General features: G+C 39.8%; 1 protein-coding gene across 1 annotated transcript in view; it reads left to right on the top strand.

Moving 5' to 3' along the window:
• The window catches only part of LOC139708921 (cilia- and flagella-associated protein 206-like), a gene marked incomplete at its 3' end in the record, with an annotated part of 117420 nt that overhangs the window by 71946 nt on the left and 27262 nt on the right, over nucleotides 1–18212 (top strand). The window contains exon 7 of the mRNA XM_071620885.1: nucleotides 4583–4695. Within this exon, the coding sequence (XP_071476986.1) occupies nucleotides 4583–4695 (113 nt within the window). The remainder of the gene's footprint in view (nucleotides 1–4582; nucleotides 4696–18212) is intronic.

The raw sequence follows: 18212 nt of genomic DNA, 5'->3' as shown, positions 1-18212 counted from the left end.
TTGGCAGGAGCTCCGCTCAGGAGCCCCGCAGGGGACCTTGCTTGGCCCCATCATCTTTCTGGCGATGATTAATAATGCATGCAGCAACGAAGTGATCCCTTGCTTGAAATACGTGGACAACCTCACCCTTCTGGAGTGCAGAAACCTCGGAGCAGTATCCACCATTCAGGAAGCCGTGACACGTTTGCACATCTGGTCAGAGCAAAACTTCATGAGACTTAACCGGAAAAATACTCGTCAATGCAAATTTGCTTTGCTCGCAATGTGCCGCAACCATCAGATATCGTGATCGGAGATTCAGTTGTAGCCCAAGTGAATGAGATCAAACTTCTCGGTGTAACATTACAACAGGATCTGAGATGGTCTAGTCACGTGAATGACACGCTGAAGAAAGCCAATACGAGACTCCACTTTCTGCGAGTCCTGAAGGGTTTTCGTATGTGCCTCGCTGACCTGATTGTCATCTATTGTACCTTCATTCGCCCTGTCGTGGAATATTGCGCGGTTGTGTGGTTCTCTGGCCTATCAGTTTCTCAGATAAATGGCATTGAGAGAGTGCAGAAACGGGCGTGCCACATTATGCTTGGATTATGATGACACCCTAGTGAGATGTAACCTGGTGAAGTTAAGTGACCGTCGCATCTCCGCATGTGTGAAATTCGCTCAGAACACTGCAAAGACAGACTCTCGCCTTCATGACTTAATCCCAGCCAGGAGAATGAGTTGTCATGGACGCAGTTTGCGAAACAATCATGAATTCACAGAGCTGAGATGCAGAACAGAGCGATGTAGAAATAGCCCCAATCCATTCATGATAAGGTTATTGAACAATAAGCAATGAATTAATAGTCCGGAAGCTGAGCTGTGTTGTATCACAATGGTTGTGTGATTTTTTTTCTCTTTTTTTTGTTGATAATCAATGGAAACATTTTTTTTTTCTTTCATGTTATGTCCTAGGTGAGATATATTGTAACGAGAGACTCCCTAAAATTAATTTATATAGTATGCTGCCATCACCCGGTTGACCATGGTCAGCTTCAGATCTTTTCGCAATTTCGATCATGTTATGATATATACATGCAATTCAGAATATATTTTTCAAGTTGTGATATATGAATTATTTTTTTTTTGGTATTTTTCATACAGTCAGATACAGTATGTAAATATGTAGAAATAGTTTTTTTATTAATCTCTCTCAGGAACACAATATTGAATACGATGATGTGTGATTATGCCTGCATAATTTTGAAATGGGTTGTTGGATTAAAGAAATGATGGTGTTTTGTTTTTGTCCCCGCCGAACGAGTTCGAGCAGGGGACTATGAAACGGGCTCCGTACGTGTGTGTGTCCGTCCGTGTGTCCGTCCGTGCGTCCGTCCGTGTGTCCGTGTGTGCGTCCGTGTGTGATCAAAATCTTCAATTTGCTACTTCTCTGTCATTTATGAGCCAATTTTGATTCTGTTTGCTTTATATGATAGCACTACATGGGAGCTTTGAAACTTCTACACAGAATTTCAGTCGTGACCTTTGACCTTGACCTTTGACCTATATTGTACATTTTGCTACAAAATGCTACTCCTTCGCCATTTCTAACCCGATTTCGATTCCGTTTGCTTTATATGATGGCACTAGGTGAGGGCTTCAAAACTTCTACACAGAATTTTGACCTTTGACTTCTTTGACCTTTGACCTTGATTTTTGACCTATATTGTACATTTTGCTACAAAATGCTACTCCTTCGCCATTTCTAACCCGATTTCGATTCCGTTTGCTTTATGTGATGGCACTAGGTGAGGGCTTCAAAACTTCTACACAGAATTTTGACCTTTGCCTTCTTTGACCTTTGACCTTGATTTTTGACCTATATTGCACATTTTACTACAAAATGCTATTCCTTCGCCATTTCTAACCCGATTTCGATTCCGTTTGCTTTATGTGATGGCACTAGGTGAGGGCTTCAAAACTTCTACACAGAATTTTGACCTTTGCCTTCTTTGACCTTTGACTTTGATTTTTGACCTGTATTGTACATTGGCTACAAAATGCTACTCCTTCGCCATTTCTAACCCGATTTCGATTCCGTTTGCTTTATGTGATGGCACTAGGTGAGGGCTTCAAAACTTTACACAGAATTTTGACCTTTGCCTTCTTTGACCTTTGACCTTGATTTTTGACCTGTATTGTACATTGGCTATAAAATGCTACTCCTTCGCCATTTCTAACCCGATTTCGATTCCGTTTGCTTTATGTGATGGCACTAGGTGAGGGCTTCAAAACTTTTACACAGAATTTTGACCTTTGACTTCTCTGACCTTTGACCTTGATTTTTTACCTATATTGCACATTTTGCTTCAAAGTGCTACTTCCGGCGGGGACATATATTACGCACATATATTACGGGGACATATATTACGCACATATATTACGCACTGCGTAATTTCTACTTTTCCTTGTTGTTTTTGTTTTTTGTTTTTTTGTAGTATACAGCTACCCATATTTTTGGTTAAGAATTATTGTTTGAAATATGTTCATATAATTTTATATATTTGTGATATCAAATGGATAGATTTTATGTATACACACACATATATGTGTTTGGTTTTTTGTGTAGTCATATCTGGCAATTGTTTTGTGTAATATGTTTTATGTCTAATTGTTTTTTAATGTGGATGTAATGTACGACAGTTCAATGTATCTAATTGTCATTGCAATGCATTTTAGCCTTCGGGCTACGATATTGCAAATTTTACACAATAAGCCATTCTAATAATAATAATAAGAAGAAGAAGAAATGATCTGTGGAATTATCAGGTGGTCTATAAACTATACCTAGGACTATATATTTGTTTTGTTTTGTTTTGTTTTGTTTTTTACTTTTGGGTTATTTCACAGTATTACTCTCAATCTGTAAATTTGTTCTTAATTCAAACTTAAACAGAGATTGAATGTAAACCCTCCTTCCCATGTAGGCAATCCAAACATAGACACTGCTAATTTTGTATTCTAAATACATGTGTTGAATTTGCATTATGCCAGGTTTCTGTGCTTCTTATGATTCAAAAGGGATAATTTTCCAATGACTGCAATTGCTCTACAGAGTCCAAGTTCTTATTGAGACTTCTCACACTCGTGTGAAATAAACTAAAATGACTCGAACAATTTTCATTTGCAGTGTAAGACATATCTGAATTGTAATTACTCTAATTATAAATGAATTTAATCTGTCATTGAATTCTTCTAATGTTTGATAATCACTCAAATAATTTACTACATTTTCATGAGATATGTGATTAAAATTCCTTTTGTGTAGCGGAATACAGTGTACACTGAAGTATTTTGAGCTGGGTACAAATTTGTAGGAATAAATTTTTAAGAAAAATGCATGCATTACTCCAAAAACACTGTTAGAAGGAAAGCAGAAAAAAGGAGGAAGTTCGGGGAAGAAAGTAAAGCAGAATGCTTTTTATTTTCAGGCAGTAATCATAAAGCAATAGCACAACATAGAGACAAATACACTAACAAACATGAATTCCTTGTGTAAGACAAAGATATGTGCTATACATACATGGGAATCAAAACAATGTGAACAGAGCTCCTGCTGACATACTAAAAGTTTCACAATCAGCTAATTTCTATTAAAAATTTTGTGATTGCCAAGCAAGAAAAGAATAAAAGAAATGTACTTCGAATTACTATTGATAGTCAGAGGCTGTTGTATATTGACATGGAGATATATCTACCATAATCCAGGGCTATGAAATATCCTGGGTTAGTCATATATCACACTAAAATCTGAATAGTGAGTTTATGTCACTCAGTTGGTAGTGATATGTTACCTCAGAAGTAAACTATGTTCATAACTAATGTTTTGGAGTGAGTCAGTCTGAATCCTGTATAAGTTTTTGATTTTACGCATATAAAGGAGAATTTGAAATATAGTATTTACAAATATGAGGAAGAATTTTGTAAATTCAATTTATGATATCATATTCAATCAACCTCCAACAAATTTGAAAACTTTTCAGCTGCAATGTATAGCTCTTTTCAGTTTTAGTATTATTCGATGCAACATTTTTTAAAGATGTGAAGATCAAGAGTGTGAACTGTTTCTTTAACTGGTTGAGGACGGGCAGATATTGCTGCAACACACATTTTCCATAGACACTTCCCTGAGTGTACTCGGGACTTGTCCTCAACAACTGTCAACCCAGGACATCTGTTGACAGTGTATCACAAACATAAAAAAAAGAAGATATGTCTTATCATCCAAAATGCCACTCTTAGTAAACTTTCTTCAAAGATAAATGGGTTAAGGTTTACTTTGAAGTAGTACTTAATTGGACTTTTAATAATAATAATAATAATAATAATAATGATATGAATTTACATTGCGCTAAATCCACTCTATAGAGTGCTCAAAGCGCTACATACTATTATTACCCCGGTGTCTGGATACTTTTGGTATATTTTTCATTGAGTTTTGGAATAACCGGCAAATGCTCAAAAGCAAATTTTTGACCTGGAGAATGTTTCATAACTCTTAATAGTAATGTAGCATTTTCTGTTTGTTTGCCTCGTACAGCAATGATAGAACGAATGAATGCTGGTGAGATTGCTGAAGGACCTTCTCTTCAGGCTCTGAAGGATGCCCTTATCAATGTCAGGCAGCATGAATCTTTCCTTCGAATCATCTTGGTGAGTTTATTCATTTACTGATTAATTAGGTGATACGCTATCAGCGTATCACCTATTGTGATTGTCAAAATCTCTCTTTATTTTTTTTTATTCTTCTTTCTTTCTGGACAATTTTGTGTCGTCAATATCTCAAGAATGACATTACGAAATAACATGACATTTTCAGTCAACATGTCTCATGACAAAATCTAGCCACAATAAGGTTTTCATGACAGTAACATATCTATGACGTCATCTAGGCGCCATTTTGTGATTTTCGGACCTTGTCACATGATCGATCATAACTTCATAACTAGATTATGTCATTTCTGTATCATTTTCGGTGGACATGAAGTTCAGGTCACGCTCTATCTTACTTTTTAACGCTAGTTACACAGGTCATCATTACGCGCGCAAGCGCGCGTCAAAATTTTAAAAGGCTCAAAACGACTTCCCAATGGGAAATCTCGAAGTTTCAGACAATTTTAAGCGTTTCAAACATTTTCTCGCATGCGCGTCCGTCCGCGCAATTTCGCGCGCGTCCGTCCGCGCAATTTCGCGCGCAGAGCCCGTAAGCAACATGAAAATGCAATTTTTGTCCCCGCCGAACGAGTTCGAGCAGGGGACTATGAAACGGGCTCCGTACGTCTGTGTGTCCGTCTGTCTGTCCGTCCGTCCGTCCGTCCGTCTGTGCGTCCGTGTGTGATCAAAATGTTCAATTTGCTACTTCTCTGTCATTCATGAGCCAATTTTGATTCTGTTTGCTTTATATGATAGCACTACATGGGAGCTTTGAAACTTCTACACAGAATTTCAGTTTTGACCTTGACCTTTGACCTATATTGTACATTTTGCTTCAAAATGCTACTCCTTCGCCATTTCTAACCGGATTTTGATTCTGTTTGCTTTATATGATAGCACTACATGGGAGCTTTGAAACTTCTACACAGAATTTCAGTTGTGACCTTTGACCTTGACCTTTGACCTATATTGTACATTTTGCTTCAAAATGCTACTCCTTCGCCATTTCTAACTCGATTTTGATTCCGTTTGCTTTATGTGATGGCACTAGGTGAGGGCTTCAAAACTTCTACACAGAATTTTGACCTTTGACTTCTTTGACCTTTGACCTTGATTTTTGACCTATATTGACATTGGCTACAAAATGCTACTCCTTCGCCATTTCTAACCCAATTTCGATTCCGTTTGCTTTATGTGATGGCACTAGGTGAGGGCTTCAAAACTTCTACATAGAATTTTGACCTTTGACTTCTTTGACCTCTGACCTTGATTTTTGACCTATATTGTACATTTTGCTACAAAATGCCACTCCTCCATTTGTAACCCGATTTCAGTTCCGTTTGCTATAAGTGATGGCACTAGGTGAGGGCTTCAAAACTTCTACACAGAATTTTGACCTTTGACTTCTTTGACCTCTGACCTTGATTTTTGACCTGTATTGTACATTTTGCTACCAAATGCTACTCCTTCGCCATTTCTAACCCGATTTCGATTCCGTTTGCTTTATGTGAATGGCACTAGGTGAGGGCTTCAAAACTTCTACACAGAATTTTGACCTTTGACTTCTTTGACCTTTGACCTTGATTTTTTACCTATATTGTACATTGGCTACAAAATGCTACTCCTTCGCCATTTCTAACCCGATTTCGATTCCGTTTGCTTTATGTGATGGCACTAGGTGAGGGCTTCAAAACTTCTACACAGAATTTTGACCTTTGACTTCTTTGACCTTTGACCTTGATCTTTTTACCTATATTGTACATTTTGCTACTAAATGCTACTTCCGGCGGGAACATATATTACGCACCGCGTAATTTCTACTTTTCCTTGTTTTGACTGATTTGGATTCCTGATACTTTGAGTAACAATATCCATTGATTTCCGATCGATTTCGACCTATAACAAAGGAATGCACTGGCGTCAAAGTTGAAATTCCGCGTGCACGTCTTTCTGCAAATATAGTGAAAAAACATGTCTTTGTGTATTTCGCCATAGCTCTTTAAATCGTCCGTTGACCCTATATTTCTATTGCATATTACAAAAGTATATGAATTGTAAATAACATTCCAAGTATCAATATTGCCAGGAAAACGCGATGATGTCATCATATCGTCATTTTAAATAAAAAAAGTGGAATTCATTTTTTTGAGGTACTGTTTCTGACATTCATTTGCTCGTATCTCTGTTGTTTAAGCTCAATATTATCCCAAATTCAGATATGTTGTACTTTGAACATTTACCTTTCAAGTCCATGTGATGGTTTTGAAATATGATGACGTCATCATACCTTAAATTGTGATTAAACGTAGAGACTCAAAATCAGACAAGTTTACGTGTTATGTCTATGGGAGGTGATTTTTTTTAAAACCATGCATTGACTTGACAACGTTTAAGCACCTTTACCTCATCTGATTTTGCTCCATTTCCTCTGAAACATACGTATCTTGTAGCTGAGACAATAAGCTTTAGTAATCATTTTATGTTTCAAATCTCCTCATCAGGTTGATAATTTTGTAGTTTAAAACTGAAAATGAGAATGCAATCTGTACAGAACGATTCCCAATTTTTCTTTGCAACTGTATATTGATCGAATCCACGCTGCCACTTGTGAGAAGTTGAATAGCGCCATCACAAGTCAACACATTCACGATAGTATTTAGATTTAAGATTCGCACTCAATCTTCAGGACAGCCGTGTGGCATAATCGCTTAGCGCGCTGGGTGTTCATAACCCCTTACCGGAAGGCGAGAAGTTCGACTCCCGCAGGACTTTTTTCCGTTCTTTCTTTTTCTCTCTTTTTTTTTTTGGCAGTTCAGCTTTACTCCGATGTCATTTTTCGTATTATTTCATCAAGTGCACGTAACCCGTGAACACGGCTGCTCTATTTCCCTTGTTTTCTATTGGAGTTTGGAGTTTGGGTTTGCTTCATTAATTTTGTCACACTTAATGTTGTAAATTGCCCCTTGTTACAGTGTCCCGCTTGCCACATTTCGTTTGCTCTTTCCTTTTCTCTTCATTGGTTATTGTAATGCTGTAACAGGATAGGTAGGAACATGTACGTTTAAATAACTTGCAGGAATGGGAGCTGAATTGATTAACTCTAGTCCAGGTGTATGGCGTCTCGCTCATCTCTTTGAAATTCCAGGTTGTTAATGTTTGAGCCAATAACGAAGTTGTAGACAGGTTTTATGTTGCTATGGAGGTATCTTGTGCCACATGAGTGGAAGGCATCACTGTTTAGTAGTAGTAATGAACTTTTTCATGTTGTAAATGGTATAAAGATATAAATTTCACATCCAATCTTCGGGACAGCCGTGTGGCTTTATAGTCGCTTAGCGCGCTGCATGGTCATTATGCACTACCTTAGGACGAGATGTTCGAGACCCGCAGGACGCTATCATTTTGTTTCTCTCTCTCTTTCTTTGTTTTTCTTTTGGCAGTTCAGCTTTATTCCGATCGATGTCATTTATCGTATTATCTTATCAATTATACTACTGTATACGCTATATATTTCGCGTGGGTTTTATTTTCGCGAATTTCGCGAGTCGGGAGCTATTCGCGAAATTAACAACACGCGAAAATATTACCTTCCAAAATGAATCCCTTGCCTTGAAGATACGAACATTTCAGTACTAGTATACCATGTCACGGCTTACCGAACAGACCATACTGGCTTACGCACGTCCACGTCTACTTACGAATACTGTAGAGAGCCAATCCATTATCGCAAGGGGACCACTCGTCAGAAATCTAGCGCGATGGACTTAACCACTTCAAAAATGTTGAATTCTAACTTACTAGTTCGCAGAGTTTGGTAAGTTTTTTTCATGCAGTGTATAGTCATCATTCTTATTTGCTAGTAAGTTGAAAATTCACACTTTCTTTGCCACTTCATATTTTCTCTGGTCCCCCAATCGCGAATTTAAGCACTCGCGAAAATGTGTGACAGCGGCAATTCGTGAAAATTTATGTACGCGAAAATTATAGCGTATACAGTACCCCACGACACACAGTCACTCAAGTTCCTTTTTTTTTTGTCGGAGGCTGGAGGTTGGATTTGCTTCATTTATCATACGTACTGTTTAAATTGCCCTTGGTACAGTGCCCCGCTTGCCACCTTTCCTTTTCTCTTTCCCTTTCTCTACGTTTGTTCCTGTTACACTGTCACAAGACAGGTCGGAAAATAATTTACATAACTCAACTGGAGAAGGAATGGCAACTGAATGAATTAACTCTAGGCCAGGTGTATGGCGTCTCGCTCATCTCTTTGAAATTCCAGGATGTTATTGTTTGACGCAATAACGGAGTTGTAGACAGGTTTTATGTTGCTATAGAGGTATCTTGTGCCACATGAGTAGCAGGCATCACTGTTTAGTAGTAGTAATGAACTTTTTCATGTCCCTCCATGTCAATTATAGTGTGGTTTAAAGGGGTTGTGTGTCTATCTGCCAAAGAAAAGGAAAAACTTTTGTTTCTCTATACGTAGCCGTAGGTGATGAGTGTTGTTGGTATCTGAGCAGTGAAGAACAGAGCATCAGGCTAATATCCCCCTTAGTTATACGCGCTAAGCGTTCAATTTGATATATCTTTCTTTATGTAGTCAATCCCTGCTAATGGAGTTACAGAATTATGTTATGACACGTTTCACTAAAAGTTTGTAAAGCAAAGTTTATGGACAAGGCAAGCAATTGTACATGAATAATACCTACCATTGATTTCAGAGGGAAATTATGGTATGCCTAAATGTAAGGATATCATTGCTTTGGAATTGCTGAGACAATATGCTTGGCACGAGGGCTTCCACTTCTAATAATTGATCCCTTTGAAGATGTGTCGGTCACGGGTGATCGTCATGATTCATCTTTCACGTAGAAGCTTACGTTCCACACTCTTGGTTCGAGAAGACTTACCATCATACTTCAAATTGTGATTAAAGGTAAAGACTCAAAATCAGACAAGTTTACGTGTTATGTCTATGGTGGGTGATTTTTTTATACCCCCGCCAAACGAAGTTTGAAGGGGGTATATAGGAATCAGCGGACGGTCGGGCGGTCGGTCGGGCGGTCGGGCGGTCAGTCGGGCGGTCGGTCCGTTGCAAATCTTGCGTCGCGAACTACTTCCTCAGTTTTCAACCGATTCCCATAAAACTTGGCACAGATGTGTGCCTTGGGTTGTAGATGTGCAAGACGTATTTTTTGACAGTACCCAAAAGTACGTTGCCATGGTAACGGCATATTATGGGCAAAAATGGGTACAAATCTTGCGTCGCGAACTCCTCCCACAGTTTTTGATCAATTTTTATGAAATTAGGTACAGATGTTCATCTGAATATGTTAATGTGCAAGACACATATTTCCGCAGTGGCAAAAAGTGCGTTGCCATGGTAACGGCATGTTATTGGTAAAATATAGGGCAAAATGCTTCATGGCAAAACTGCTTCATCAGTGTTCTTCCAATTCTCATGGAATTCATATTGAATGTTTGTCTTAGGATATAGGTCAGCATGACACATTTCTTGACAGTGACAAAAAGTATGTTGCCATGGTAACAGCTCACATATTATGAGCCAAAATGATGGAAAATTTTGTGTTGCAAACTACTTCCTCAGTTTTTGCCCAATTTCCATGAAACTTGGTACAGATGTGTGCCTTTGGTTGTAGATGTGCAAGACGCATTTTTTGACAGTACCCGAAAGTACGTTGCCATGGTAACGGCATATTAATGGCAGAAGATCAAGGAAAGATCTTGCGGATTTAACTACTTCCTCAGTTTTTTGACCAAAGCTTATGAAATGTGGCACACACCTTGATCTTGGTGGGAAGATGTGGAAGACATATTTTTCGGACGTGTCGGAAGCTGCGTTGCCATGGTAACGGCATATAAATGGCAGAAGATCAAGGAGAGATCTTGCGGATTGAACTACTTCCTCTGTATTCGACTGAAGCTCATGAAATGTGGCACACACATTGTTCTTGGTGGGAAGATGTGCAAGACATATTTTTTGGACATGTTGGAAGCTGCGTTGCCATGGTAACGGCATATTAATGGCGGAAGATCAAGGAAAGATCTTGTGGATTGAACTACTTCCTCAGTTTTTGACAAAAGCTTATGAAATGTGGCACACACAATAGTCTTGGTGGGAAGATGTGCAAGACATATTTTTCGGACGTGTCGGAAGCTGCGTTGCCATGGTAACGGCATTTAAATGGCAGAAGATCAAGGAAAGATCATTCCTTGGGTAAGACTGTCGTCACGGGGCGGGGGTATTAATCACCTTCAGTGATATTTTTTAATGTGCTTTGACTTGACAACGTTTAAGCACCTTTATCTCAGCTGATTTTGCTCCATTTCCTCTGTAACTTAAAGGACAAGTTCACCTTCATAAACATAAGGATTGAGAGAATGTAGCAATATTAGTAGAACACATCATTGAAAGTTTGAGGAAAATCGGACAATCCGTTCAAAAGTTATGAATTTTTGAAGTTTTTGTGCAGTAACCGCTGGATGAGAAGACTACTGCAGTGTGTGAATAACTTAGATGTCATATGCGTACAACAATATAAAGAAAATATAAAGAGAATTTCACAAAATTTCATCTTATGAAAAAAGTTCACATTCCCCCGACTCGTTACCGACAAATGTTATGGGTAATATTATTCCCCCTGCCTTTAGAAAGAGCAAAGTCAAGTGCTCTTTTGTTATGTGAAAAAAGTGAAAATATGTTGAATTTTCTTTATATTTTCTTTATACTGTTGTACGCATATGACTCACAAGCTGTAGTAGTCTCCTCATCCAGCGGTTCCAACACAAAAATTTTTAAAATTCATAACTTTTGCATCAATTGTCCAATTTTCCTCAAACTTTCACTGATGTGTTCTACTAACATTGTTGCATTCTCTCAATCCTTATGTTTATGAAGGTGAACTTGTCCTTTAAGTATGTGGTAACTGAGACAATAAGCTGCAGTAATCATGCATTTTATTCTTTGAAATCCCCTCATCAGTTTGACAATTTTGCAGTTTAAAACTGAAAATGAGAATGGAATGTGGACAAAACGATTCCTAATTCATCTTTCACATACTTAAGTTTACGTTCCTCATATTTTCTCGTCGAGACGTATGGCCGAGTGGTTAAAGGCGACGTCTCAGAGACGTGAGGTTGCACACGTGCGGGTTCGAACCCCACAAGATCACGAAACAAAATACTTAGCTATTCTACTTTTTTTTTTCTTCAATTTTGTATTACATATTCGTCCATGTAGAAATCACATTCGTATATAAACGCACCTATACACACACACAGACACACACACACACCATATCCCTCTTTTTTGTGTTGGAGACCATATTGCTTCGACTGCTGCAAAATTTTGCAGGCTGACTTTGTCAAACCGATCATAGTATGTAATGACGACGACGGAGGTGTTGTACTTTGAACAACTGTCTTTCAAGACCATGTCATTGTTTTGTACTTTGATGACGTCATCACACTGAAAATGGTGATTAAAGGCAAGGTATCAAAACCAGCCGATTATAAGTTTTATGTTTACGGCACGTATTTTTCCCAAGTTGCCAGAAATGGCATAGCGACATCAGTCGCATTTCCGTCTAGCATTTCCGTCTAGCAATGCAATACATGTTCACGCGGCCACGTTGGTTGAGTGGGCATTGACTTTTCTCCCTGTAATATCTATACATTTCTTTTTTGCCTTACCATTTCCGTGGATGTCCCGTGACCGAGAGGTTAGAGAAACGGTTTTGCATGCACGCTCAATATAACTTCAAGGTGTCTATATCACATTCTTTTCTTTGTCGATCGCAGATGACCGACATCTGATGACCCCAAGCGTATCACCTAACTCGTCAGTCTGACGAGTTTCATATCTCGTATTTATTGTTCTTTGGGTGTTGTTACTTTACAAATTATTTTTTACACACAGGGTTTCACAAGTACATGATCATCAAGTTTTCAAAATATATCTTGAATGAAATTGTCATAAAACCATTTGCATGGAAAGAAAAAGATGTTTGCACAAAAACAGTATGTAAAAAACAGTATGTAAAAAACAAGAGGTTAGTGAAAAAAATTGAAGTAGTGTGAATAGATAGCAATGACCATTAGATAATTCCATAATTGTGCAAATAAATTACAACGTCGCTGGGGCGACAAGACCTCGTATCTACAAAATGTCAAATGTTCAGTAGAACAAAAAAAACATGGCGACCAAAGCACTATACCTAATCGGATAGCCTTTCCTTTGACATACTTTGGTGGCTTCATTTGGAGGTTAAGACAGCTAGGATTTAGACAGGACATCACTTAACCGATTATCTGACCATTAATGTTAAAAAAATCGTTATCGCCAAAATTTGAGATACAAGGTCTTGTCATCCCAGTGACGATAAAGTATAATTAGTATTGTATTTAGTAAAGTTGAAGTGCGAGTCAAAAAGGGGAGCATATTTTGCTTCTTGCACGAAGGAAGTTTCAAAGAAAGTTTCCTGTCATTGCATAGCGGGTATAAATAGTGTGAGAGTGAGGCAGGAGACCATCCTTTGAAAGTTTAGGTAGCAAGTGGTAGTGTATCATTATTGTCACCCAAAGGTGAAATCTGCACAGATCAAACATTTGAAGATCATCTGATCACCCGAGTTAGAAATCAATTCGCAACAAACAGATCATACAACTTCATCATCAGTTGCTTAAAAGAAGACTGTTGTGGCATTTTATTTTTAGGTAATATGTTGCTCTTCTAATTCCAAAAAGACCTAGCTGTGCAAATAAAACTGGAATTTCATCACAGTTTAGTCTGCATTTTCAAATTGAAAATGTGCCTTTATTGGTGCGATTTACGCTAATGAGCTGACAAGCCACTGGCGTAGCCAGGGGGGGGCGATGGGGGCGGTCGCCCCCCCTAAGATTTGGACCGGGGATTTGGGAGGCGGAAAAAAAAAATGCGTGTATACTGTATGCATGCACATGAAGCGGGTCTCCTTTGCAACCTTTCATCAAATAAGATATATATTTTTTGATATTTCACTCAAAGTGTGCACCAGATCGTTGAATTTCAATTCAAAATATGCAAAATCTCTCGTGCTTGGGAGGGGGATACCCCCTCCCAAACCCTCCCCCTCTGTGCCTCTTTCCCTAGCTAAGTACACTTTTTAGATTTACAAAAAATTCTGAATAAATTCTGAGTGCACAAGACTTATCACTTATATTCCGAAAACTGAAGGTTCCCTCATGTATAAGGGGAATTTCCCCTTTTAATCAACCCTTTCCTCCCTCAGCCCCCCCCCCCCCATCAGTTTTTTTTTAGCTCACCTGAGCCAAAGGCTCAAGTGAGCTATTGCGATCGCCCTTCGTCCGGCGTCCGGCGTCCGTCGTGCGTCGTGCGTAAACTTTTTACATTTTCATCTTCTTCTTGAAAACCCCAAGACCGATTTTCATCAAACTTGGCTGGTAGCATCCCTAGGGGGTTAGGAACTGAATTTGTAAAAATGGGCACCATGCCCCACCCAGGGGGCCCCCAGGGGGGCCCCAGGGGGGCCCAAACCCCCCAAAATTAAGGAATCTGTAAAAATCTTCTTCTCTAGAACCAGAAGTGATAGAGCTAAGTTAATACTATGAGTTAGTACATTGATGACCGTAGTTTCAAGTTTGTTCATGGCAGAATCAGGGGTGCCCCCCTTGGGACCCAGGGGAGGGGGGTGGGGAAGGGTTCTAATGGGGCCTAAATTGTACATTTTCATCTTCTTCTTGAGAACCCCATAACCCATTTTCACCAAACTTGGCAGATAGCATCCCTAGGGGGTTAGGAACTCAATTTGTTAAAATGGGCACCATGCCCCACCCAGGGGGCCCCCAGGGGGCCCAAACCCCCCAAAATTAAGGAATCCACAAAAATCTTCTTCTCTAGAACCAGAAGTGATAGAGCTAAGTTAATACTATGAGTTAGTACATTGATGACTGTAGTTTCAAGTTTGTTCATGGCAGAATCAGGGGTGCCCCCCTTGGGACCCAGGGGAGGGGGTGAGGAGGGGTCCTAATGGGGCCTAAATTGTACATTTTTATCTTCTTCTTGAGAACCCCATCACCCATTTTCACCAAACTTGGCAGATAGCATCCCTAGGGGGTTAGGAACTCAATTTGTTAAAATGGGCACCATGCCCCACCCAGGGGGCCCCCAGGGGGCCCAAACCCCCCAAAATTAAGGAATCCACAAAAATCTTCTTCTCTAGAACCAGAAGTGATAGAGCTAAGTTAATACTATGAGTTAGTACATTGATGACTGTAGTTTCAAGTTTGTTCATGGCAGAATCAGGGGTGCCCCCCTTGGGACCCAGGGGAGGGGGTGAGGAGGGGTCCTAATGGGGCCTAAATTGTACATTTTTATCTTCTTCTTGAGAACCCCATCACCCATTTTCACCAAACTTGGCAGGTAGCATCCCTAGGGGGTTAGGATCTCAATTTGTTAAAATGGGCACCATGCCCCACCCAGGGGGCCCCCAGGGGTCCCAAACCCCCCAAATGAAGGAATCTTTATAAATCTTCTCTAGAATCAGAAGTTATAGAGCTGAGATAATACTATGAGTGAGTACATTAATGACTGTTGGTCAAATTTTGGTAGAGCTGTGAATAATTTAGATTAGTGACTGCGTGAAAAGTGAACTTGCGATACTCAGGTGAGCGCTAGACCCGCGGGTCTCTTGTTTTTTTTTTTGTGGTGATTTCCCAAATGTTGATTCCATCAAATATGCGTATCAAGATATCTCAATTTCAACCTTAAAAAGATAAAAGCTCCATCGGAAGGGAAGGGTGGAGATAACACTCGCCCACGCCTTCTCCCTGCTCGCCCCCCCCCCCCCCCCCCCCCCGCCATGCAAAGAAGTAGACTGTGGCATAACCCAGATCGCTTTATTTCAATTCTAAAAACGCAAAAGCTCCACGAGCGGGAGGGGGAATCCCCTTCCCCTATAAGCTCTACCTCACTAGACTTTATACATACGCACAGATGGTGCACATTCGGAATAAGAGCTAAATTCCGTGATTTTAACACTTCGATGAAAAAGTATTGCACCAAAAATTTGCACCAGATCGCTGAATTTCAGGTCTGAAAACGCAAAATCACCTTCGTGTGGGAGGGGATATGCCCCTATCTACACCCTCGTGTGCATGCTTTTTCTGTTTGATTGCTGAACAGACAGCGTTCATGATATTCAGTGTAAGAATTAATACAAGAAGACTAGTGTATTTAAATTGTACCATTTTATAGGCAAATTGTTCAATAATGATCTACACTAAAATATACTGCAACCTTAAACAAGTGGGACTGTTTCAACTCGTTAAAACACGCAAAAACATGCATCAAATTGCACCATTTGCAACATCAAAATGCAAAAAGTTCTCACCGTGGGAGGGGGGACACCCCCCTCCCACACCCTCCCTTACCCCCTCGCTCGCTCCGCTCGCTTGGGTTCAGTCGCGTTCATGATATTCAGTGAAAAGAATTAACACTAGAAGTGTATCTAAATTATACCATTTCATAGGCAAATTGTTCAATAATAATCTACACTAAAATATACTGCTACCTTAAACAAGTGGGACTGTTTCACGTCGAAAAAATGCGCAAAAACATGCATCAAATTGCACCATTTGCAACATCAAAATGCACAAAGTTCTTACCGTGGGAGGGGGACACCCCCTCCCACACCCTCCCCTACCCCCTTGCTCGCTCCGCTCGCTCGGGTTCAGTCGCGTTCATGATATTCAGTGAAAAGAATTAATACAAGAAGTGTATCTAAATTATACCATTTTATAGGCAAATTGTTCAATAATAATCTACACTAAAATATACTCCTACCTTAAACAAGTGGGACTGTTTCACGTCGATAAAACGCGCAAAAACATGCATCAAATTGCACCATTTGCAACATCAAGATGCACAAAGTTCTTACCGTGGGAGGGGGGACACCCCCTCCCACACCCTCCCCTACCCCCTCGCTCGCTCCGCTCGCTCGGGTTCAGTCGCGTTCATGATATTCAGTGAAAAGAATTAATACAAGAAGTGTATCTAAATTATACCATTTTATAGGCAAATTGTTCAATAATAATCTACACTAAAATATACTCCTACCTTAAACAAGTGGGAATGTTTCACGTCGATAAAACGCGCAAAAACATGCATCAAATTGCACCATTTGTAACATCAAAATGCAAAAAGTTCTTACCGTGGGAGGGGGGACACACCCCTCCCACACCCTCCCCTCCCCCCTCACTCGCTCCGCTCGCTCGGGTTCAGTCGCGTTTATGATATTCAGTGAAAAGAATTAATACAATAAGTGTACTTATATTATACTATTCTATAGGCAAATTGTTCAATAATAATCTACACTAAAATAAACTGCTACCTTAAACAAGTGGGACTGTTTCACGTCAATAAAACGCGCAAAAACATGCATCAAATTGCACCATTTGCAACATCAAAATGCAAAAAGTTCTTACCATGGGAGGGGGGACACCCCCCCCCCCCTCCCACACCCTCCCCTCCCCCCTCACTCGCTCCGCTCGCTCGGGTTCAGTCGCGTTCATGATATTCAGTGAAAAGAATACAATAAGTGTACTTATATTATACTATTCTATTAGCAAATTGTTCAATAATAATCTACACTAAAATAAACTGCTACCTTAAACAAGTGGGACTGTTTCACGTCAATAAAACGCGCAAAAACATGCATCAAATTGCACCATTTGCAACATCAAAATGCAAAAAGTTCTTACCGTGGGAGGGGGGACACCCCCCACACCCTCCCCTCCCCCCTCGCTCGCTCCGCTCGCTCGGGTTCAGTCGCGTTCATGATATTCAGTGAAAAGAATTAATACAAGAAGTGTACTTAAATCATACCATTTTATAGGCAAATTGTTCAACAATAATCTACACTAAAATAAACTGCTACCTTAAACAAGTGGGACTGTTTCACGTCGATAAAACGCGCAAAAACATGCATCAAATTGCACCATTTGCAACATCAAAATGCAAAAATTTCTTACCGTGGGAGGGGGGACACTCCCCTCCCACACCCTCCCCAACCCCCTCGCTCGCTCCGCTCGCTCGGGTTCAGTCGCGTTCATGATATTCAGTGAAAAGAATTAATACAGGAAGTGTATCTACATTATACAATTTTATAGGCAAATTGTTCAATAATAATCTACATCAAAATAAACTGCTACCACAAACAAGTGGGACTGTTTCACGTCGATAAAACGCGCAAAAACATGCATCAAATTGCACCATTTGCAACATCAAAATGCAAAAAGTTCTTACCATGAGAGGGGGGACACCCCCCCCCCCTCCCACACCCTCCCCTCCCCCCTCACTCGCTCCGCTCGCTCGGGTTCAGTCGCGTTCATGATATTCAGTGAAAAGAATACAATAAGTGTACTTATATTATACTATTCTATAAGCAAATTGTTCAATAATAATCTACACTAAAATAAACTGCTACCTTAAACAAGTG

Source organism: Diadema antillarum, unplaced genomic scaffold (genome assembly GCF_040938485.1).
Source record: "Diadema antillarum isolate AM-2024a unplaced genomic scaffold, OU_Dant_1.0 seq00001389_RagTag, whole genome shotgun sequence".
NCBI lineage: Eukaryota > Metazoa > Echinodermata > Echinoidea > Diadematoida > Diadematidae > Diadema > Diadema antillarum.
This window is presented reverse-complemented; position numbering and strand designations above follow the sequence as displayed.